The sequence below is a fragment of the Cyprinus carpio genome, chromosome A1 (assembly GCF_018340385.1).
Source record: "Cyprinus carpio isolate SPL01 chromosome A1, ASM1834038v1, whole genome shotgun sequence".
Taxonomy (NCBI): Eukaryota; Metazoa; Chordata; class Actinopteri; order Cypriniformes; family Cyprinidae; genus Cyprinus; species Cyprinus carpio.
The window spans coordinates 1,942,589-1,950,784 of record NC_056572.1 but is presented as its reverse complement, the minus strand read 5'-3'; the positions used below and the strand labels follow the sequence as shown (position 1 = coordinate 1,950,784).

At 36.7% G+C, this 8,196-nt stretch overlaps 1 protein-coding gene across 1 annotated transcript in view; it reads right to left on the bottom strand.

Annotated features, from left to right (window-relative positions):
- Nucleotides 1–2,106: 2,106 nt before the first annotated feature.
- LOC109089614 (neuronal acetylcholine receptor subunit alpha-9-like) overlaps nt 2,107–8,196 on the bottom strand; it is a 7,425-nt gene continuing 1,335 nt past the window's right edge. Inside the window, exons 2-6 of the mRNA XM_042766105.1 lie at nt 8,138–8,196; nt 5,965–6,119; nt 5,596–5,779; nt 4,006–4,357; nt 2,107–3,179 (exon numbers count right to left, since the gene is read on the bottom strand). The exon at nt 8,138–8,196 is cut by the window's right edge and continues 87 nt beyond it. Of these exons, the coding sequence (XP_042622039.1) occupies nt 2,332–3,179; nt 4,006–4,357; nt 5,596–5,779; nt 5,965–6,119; nt 8,138–8,196 (1,598 nt within the window). The 3' untranslated portion in view covers nt 2,107–2,331. The remainder of the gene's footprint in view (nt 3,180–4,005; nt 4,358–5,595; nt 5,780–5,964; nt 6,120–8,137) is intronic.

The following is an 8,196-nucleotide window of genomic DNA, read 5'->3' as shown; positions in this document are numbered from 1 at the left end:
AAAATGTAAAAGCACGTAAAAAAATGTTCGGGGCACGATGCAGATTTCTCAGATAATGTGTTTTTAATGTGTTATTAATGCAGCATAGCCATTCAGAATCCTTCTGATCACAGTGAAATGAAAACATGACAAGGTCACTGGATTTCTCATGAAATGCCATGTTAAATATATAATCTTTTTTTTTTTTTTTTTTTTTTTTTATGCAATAATATGCCACAAATGCTGTTGACTGAGTCAACTTAAATTGAACCTGGACTGACACATTGTAATACCTGATACCAGATGAGATACTTTGTAATGGGTATGCCTGTTTTTTTATTTTTATATTTTTTGTTTGCAGGTTTTCTGGGAGCACCAGTTGAAATGATCAAGAACTTAACTGCACATACATTTATTCTAATCCTATCTACACCACACCAACTTTTTCTGCTTTTGTATGGATAGTTGACTACTACCATGCTCAGAGTATATTGGCAAAAAAAAAAAAAAACTATATAAAACTAGCATCACAACTTGCCAAAATGGTAAATGATTTGTCTTTGACAGGCTGCATTTAATTTGACTGTGCAAGAAATTCCAGGGTGATTAATTCAAATCAATGACATATCCATGAAAAATGCAAATATAAATATAGGTAATATATAAATAATCTTTAGATCAGCATGTAAAGATTTTAAAATGTTTGAGTCAAGCAAACAACTAACGGTGCTAATATACACTCAAGGTGTGCTGTAATACTACAGAAAATTCACAATCCTAACATTTATCTCAACACTGAAATCTCAGATGGACAGATATTGACTGATATTCTCAGTTGAAACAAGTCCAGTCTTGGATTCAGAAAAACAATTTTCCTTACGTCACAGCTTAACAAGAAGACAGAGGTTTAGACCAGCACCTATTAAAGTCTTTCCATCAATCAACATTTTAAGGCTTGGTTTAATACTTAAGGTAAATACATTGATATGTCTCTATATAATCAGGTTTTAGTAGGCAGTCTGAGGTGACTGTTCAGTTTTACTTACTCTCTTTTCATTCTCATTCCATTCTCCTTTTATGATCAGTTGTTCTAAGATTCTGTAATTGATAAAGTTTTTTTTTGTGTGTGTGTGTGTAGCACCATTTGTAAAAGAATATTGTAAGCAGAGAACAAAGCAAGGAACAAGCACATCAAATCAAAGAAAATATAGAGATATAAAATGTTAGAAAGAAAATATATTTTTCTGGTGAGATAATATGTTAGCACTGGTCAAGGATGCAAGTTTTTGCACTGTATTTATGCGTGGTCGACATTCAAGACTGGTCTATTTATGCATTTTTAATGTGCATTAGTGTGGATGTCTGTCCATGTCCATGTGCATGTGCAGGGTTAATTGTGCATTATTAATGTTTGTCCATACCAGACAAAGATTGAGTTACTCTACACATACACATGTGGGAACAAGTCTACACCTGAAATATTAATGCCATTTATTTAACTGTTACAACCAGAGAATTTTCTTCAGTGGAAAGAACAAATGAAACAATGAAGAAAGTGAAACGTTTAAACAACTAACAGTCGTGCAGTAACTGTAAACCACAGATTAAGCTGAATGCAGAACATGAGCCAGTTTGTCAACAAATACAGGATTAAAGACTTATTGTTTGAAAAAAAAAATGTAATCATCAGTAACTAACTGTTCTTTTGACACATAGTGTTACTAAATATATAATCAATTGATTGCATCTTTAACTCTTTCCCCGCCATTGATGGAATTATCTGGCTTGCCGTGTTTTCACTGTTATACAGTAGGAGGCGCTATTACGCATCTTCTGAAAGAGTACTGAATCCCTGAATCAAAACATGATGAAGAAGAAGAAACACGCGATCGCTAGCGATGTAAAAAACATGATCATCAATCATTAAACAGCATTTAAATCAAAACTACCTAACGTTACCGAATGAAATGTTGATCTAGGAAGTGTTTTAGGGCTGTGAAGCTTTGGGTGTGTTGATGGAAGTAATGAATTCTGAATTCCATACAGATGTAGTCATTGACAAAAACACAATTTTCTCAGCTTTTTGTGAAAAAATGTTGCTTTCTATAAAACTTACTTACGTTCAGGTGCTGAGAAAAAAAAATGCATGAAGCTAGAATTAAACTTTTTGTTTGCTTGTACAAAGCAGAGGCTCGGTTCTCTCTTTTAACATTTTGCATGTTCAGATATTCATACAACAAAATATTCCGGGGACCATGACATTTTTGTAAAAATGATCAAAATTGATGGCGGTGGCTGGCAATTTTTAAAAAAAAAAACGCTGGTGGGGAAAGAGTTAAAGTGTAAACAGCTCTAGGTTGCCTTGGCCATGACAAGGATACTCATGAGGAAGACCATAATGAAAAACACCCACATGAAGAACCTGTCCATCACCTTGGCAACCTTCTTCCACTCGGCCCCTTTGGCCTGGTGTGCCCTCTGCTCTCTGAAACAGTTAGCTATGTACTCAATGTTTCGCACCACTTTCTGATGTTGGCCACAGGGGCATACAGATCCAGTGCCATTGGTGGTCTTATTGTAACTATCTGCTCCAAAGGTTTTGCCGTAGCTTTTATCGTGTTGATAGGCGACTCCATTGAGATAGCCATTGCCGTGATCGTAGGTGTATCCTTTAAGTTTTTCTGGAATGGAGATTTCACTATCTTTGAGTTTCTCCTGGCTTGTTAGCGGGAGCTTTTCGCTTCCATCTCGACCAATGTAGTGTGTGTATTTTGGATGTCGGACAGGGGAATTTGAAGATGAGCGGGTCCTCCTTTGCCGGTCATGCCTATGATGCCGATAGGCACTGTTGTTGTGACGGTACCCATTCCCATGCCGGTGGTCTCTGTGGCTGTAGCCGTTAAACTGACTGTGGTCTCTCTCATCATGGTCTCCATAAAATCCTTTGTCAAAATACCCATCTCTCTCTAAGCTAGTCAGTGGGTCTTCAGGGAACAACGAGCCTCGGTCGCTTTCAGGTGTGGTGCAGTTCTCGCCCACCTCATACACAAAGAAGATCTTTGACATGTAGTCTATTATCAGGACTTTGGCCCAGTGGGGCACAGGCTTGGCTTCCGCTCCACAGAAGTGTATATTCATGATAAAGATAGTCAAAGATGTAGAAGCTGTTATCATGGTCATTGTTGCAATGTAGTATTTTCCTAAAGGAAAGACACAAAGAAGGGATAAATAACAAAGAGGCTATACAATCACACAATCAGTGTTTGGGACTGACAACCATATGCACTCAAACAGTTTATAAGAATGGATTGTGTACTGTATGTATGTCCACTTTTCAATGCTTATGACAAAAGACAATATAGCTTGTTTTTCTTTGCATGATTATATCTGTACATCTCAGTATTCTTTTTCTTTCTATTGGCTATATTGCCCAGCTACAGCTATAATATATATAAAATGGATATGATAGTCATATTGATGAGTACTATGAACTGTACAGTGCTGGGTAGATTACTTACAAATTGTAGTCCATTACTGATTACATAATTACATGACAAATTTTTTTTGTTACTTATTACATTACACCTTTTAAGTAATATAATCAGATTTCTTTTAGATTACTTTTGACCTAACTTGTTTATAACATTGTTTTAATAGGATAATATTGCACAATATTGATAGAAAAAAATTAAATAGAAAGAAAATACATTCTGTTCGTTGTTATTAACAACATTAAGTGCATTAAACATTACATTACATTACATCAAGGTTTCCCAATCTGGGGTTCATGAAGGAACTGCAGGGGGTTTGTTTTTTTTTTTTCTTTTTTTTTTTAACTGATAGTTGATTGCAACTTCCACTAGGGGGCCAACTGAGCCACTAAAACCATAGTGACATACTGTATGGTTATCACTTTTGTTTATTGCCAAACTGTGCAAACCACATTTAAAGGAGTGACAACAATATTCTGTAGCCAGAGAGAAATTAAAATGACGACAGACCTATTCTGCTCTACTGTAAACTCACCAATAAGTGGAACGCTTTCTGAAGGTGGCATACTCTCAGCCACCATCAGCTGAAATACAGTCAGAGCCAGCAGCACCGTCACCCCCAGTGAGACCTTCTCCCCAGAATCAGCTGGCAGGTAGAAGCCCAGCGGAGCCAGGAAAGAGATGAGGAAACACGGCAGAAGAAGGTTGAAGATGTAGAAGGAAGAACGCCGCTTGAGCAGGACTGTGTATGTTATGTCAGGGTATGGGTCCGAGCAGCAGCCGTACATTATGACATTCTTAACGGCCGGCATGCCGTGACACTCCCATTCCACATTTTCCACAAAGTCTGAAAGGTCTCCACCCTCCATGCCCATAGTGATGTCCACCTGGGATTGCAGTGGACATGATGGGACACTTAGTAGGGGACAATTCACAATTCTTTCTTATATTCTTTCTTATATATGCAAATAATTTTTTCTTTTTTAAATGTTCTATTTATTTTTATGTTTTTATGAGCAGTAAAAATGAGGTTCCTGTGCATGAAGACAACGCAGAAGTCAAGCCACTATACATTTCAAACATTTATTAATAGCCTATTCTTCCTTATGTGTTTGTATATATTCTGATTTCACTTCATAATCTGTGGATGGTGAGTTTTTGTAGTTCACCCAAAAATGACATTTCTGCCATCAATAACTCACCCTTATGGAAGCCCATTTCCACCGCTGATAAAAAAATTTAAAAAAGGTAATGGTGACTTTTTCTCACAATTCAGACTTTTATTTCTCAGAATTGCGTCATATAAACTCACAACTGTGAGCGCAAGTTATAAATCCAATTCTGAGGGGTTTTTTCAAATTTCTTACATTTTTCTCACACTTGCGAGTTTATATCTCGTATTTGACTTCTTTTCTCAAAATTGTGAGATATAAACACGCAAGTTATAAATCCAATTCTGAGGGGGGGGAAAAGAGATTGTATGTATTTATATGTGAGTTCATATCTCACAATTCTGAGAAAAAAGTCAGCAATTACATTTTTTATTTTTCATTTTTCATTCAGTGGCAGAAACAGAATTCCATACACCCTCCACTTGTTCCAAACCTGTACCAGTTTCTTTCTTCTGCTGAGCAGAAATGAAGATATTTTGAAGAATGTTGGTAACCAAACAGTTGACGGTAGCCATTGTATATGTTTCCAGATTGTGGTCAATGGCTACCACCAGCTATTTTATTTTATTTTTTTACCAACATTCTTAAAATATCTAAAGATAGCATTCAACAGCTGAAAGAAATTCATCTGGGTTTATGGAGGGTATGTAAATGATGACAGAATTTTCATTTTATTTCGAATACAGCAGTTGACTTAAGTGTACTTAAGACTTAACTTTTTAAATGAGCCAATCAAAATGTGTCACAAATGCACCTGTTCACACCTACAGATAGTGAGTTACATTACAAAGATAGGTTAGGCTACAGATAGTGAGTTACATTACAAAGATAGATTGTGACATAACAGTGTGTGTACATTTACATGTATTCAGATACAAAACATTTTTATCCAAGCAACACAAGAATGCATATACTGTTGTACTTGCTGCTATACAGCTGTCCAGTGCATATACCTGGTTGCCATTGTAGGTCCAGGAGCCAAAGGTAAGGTTGCACTCCTGACTATCAAAGGGGAAATAAGAGACGTCCACCCTACAGGAACTCTTAGTGATGGCAGGGGAGTCCCAAGTGATCTCACCATTATACCTCAACACCACATTGGTGTCTGGGGGTCCCGAGGAGTCCTCCTCATCCGCACTGAGTGAAAAAGTAATATAGAGATAATTAAATAATTCAGTCTTCTCTGTGTCCATTAATCAAATCTGAGCCTGCTGTAGTTGCTAGATATTAGTTAAGACTGAATGTTTAAATTCTCACATTATGAACTGATTTGTATTTTTTTCCTGTTTTATGCAAGATATTGTGTGTATATGTATATTCACTTGTTATACAGAACGATGTCTGGTCTCCAAACAAGGTTGCCGGGTATTCGAATGACCTCAAGTCCATCATACTCATCTTTATCCCAGCGCAGATAAGCATCATGCCAGATCTGACGCACCCACAGGTATGTGGTCAGCACCTGGTTCCTTTCATCCTGGCACAAAGAGTCAAGCACAAAGCAAAAGTCATTTACAGACCTGCACTAGCCAAATCATACGAAACTGTAGAATCTAAGAACTTATGTTGTTGATGTCTCGCCATGTCTTGCCATCAGTTCTTTGATTTGTGAGTGAAGAACCACCCAAATCTTGGTCTATTTATCACCACAGAACACTTATGGATTAAGGATTATTTTTTGGAGCTTGAAACCTCATGTGCTTTCATGTTCAAATGTGATAAGGTTAGATATCTATTTTTCTTTGAGGTAACGGTGTGGTGTTAAGACCAAGTATTCAGTCGCACAGGGTCTTGCTCTGCAAGATAAAACCCTGTTGTTGTACATGGAACACTTTCTCACAACAATAAAGAATGAAAGCGAAGAAAGTCTGAACCCTTAGGTTGCACTTAATGCCTTCTACATATCACATCTCATTGGTTAAAAGTACTCCTCGGGTTCAGTAAATTAATATTTGATTGGGTTTGATCAGGGTGGAAATTCCGTGCCTCTTGAATGAAAAAATTCATTGTCTCTTTCAGGAACGTACATAAAAATGACTAAAAATGACTACCAGTGTCTTATATAACCATCATCCACAGACAGAGCACTGGACATAAAACCACACAATTACAGCAGTTAAACAGATTTCTGTCATCATTTATACTCATGTCACTGCAAAACTTTCTTTTTTTCTCTCTTTTGTGGAAAAATGAAATATAAAGATCAACGTGGTCCAATATTTCTATCCGACTGATATGAGAGTGACAAAAATAAGACAGAAAAAACAATTACAGAATTTTCAGTTTTGGATAAACCAAAACAAGACACTACAATTATAAAAATAATAAAATCTCAATGTCTGTTGTTATTACAATAGAGCATAACATCACAGTAAATGTGTGTCTGAAACCACACTGAAAATCGTAGAAATCTGAACATGGAAAATAAACAAATATTTTAAGATTTTGAAAATGTAAAACAAATAAATACACTATGCACACACACACACACACACACACACACACACACACACACACACACACACACACACACACACACACACACACACACACACACACTCACTCCTTATTCTCCTTATTTTAAAGCAGACATTACTTTTGTGTAAATAAGTAGAATATATATATATTAACTAATATGAGTAATACAAATCTTATTATCCAACACATTTGTAGGTTACTTCATCACACATACTGATGCACTGAATAAACACTTTGAAGGGAGGATAAACATGATCCGCAGTGGCACACTTTGTAGATAGTGTTATACATTAGTCAAGCAGCTCACACTATACATATACACACACATATAATGTTTACAGTGTCATAAGATACAGTGAGTTAATGAGAAGAGGATCCACACAATAAACATTTGAGAAGTACTGACACCTAGAGATATCCATTATAACTGAAACTGTCGTGGAGGTGGTGGGGGGGGGCATTTATTTGTACAAAAATCATTTTTCTCCACTGATGCATTCTCCAGTGTGGCTGTGTATTCATTTTGATTTATGAATGGTTTTTGTAAACAACAGAAAATGTCCAATGGAAAATCTGTGCTAGAACAAAAGCTTCTTGTGCTGATCAAACATGTAATGTATGCTTCACCAGTGAGAACATGCTTCTTCTTTTTTAGCAAATACTTCCAATACATTCATTAGTAGTTCACTGTTGTTATTTAAGCACTAGGCCTGAATGAATGTGAATTTGAGCTAGCCATGTATTTTCAAAGATTAAAAGTTTGGGGCAATTGTGCAATCTTTGCGGTTTCAGCATTAAGTCGCCGAAGTTTGATCAGACCATTCTTGTGCCGTGCCACATCAAGGCCAGTCGGACAGTGTGTGGGTGTTTTTCTGGTGAGATATACTGTATGCCTTGATCTCCGAACCAACAGAAGTTATTTCAAACCCACTCTTTCTGCAGCAGCTCCGATGCATGCAGCTGTAACCTCATTCTGTTATCATTCAGTAAAAGCAGTCGTGTGTGTTTAGTGCTCACCATATCTTTGATCTGTGAGAGTGTGATCTGTAGAGTGACGTTAAGGGTTTTGTCTGTGT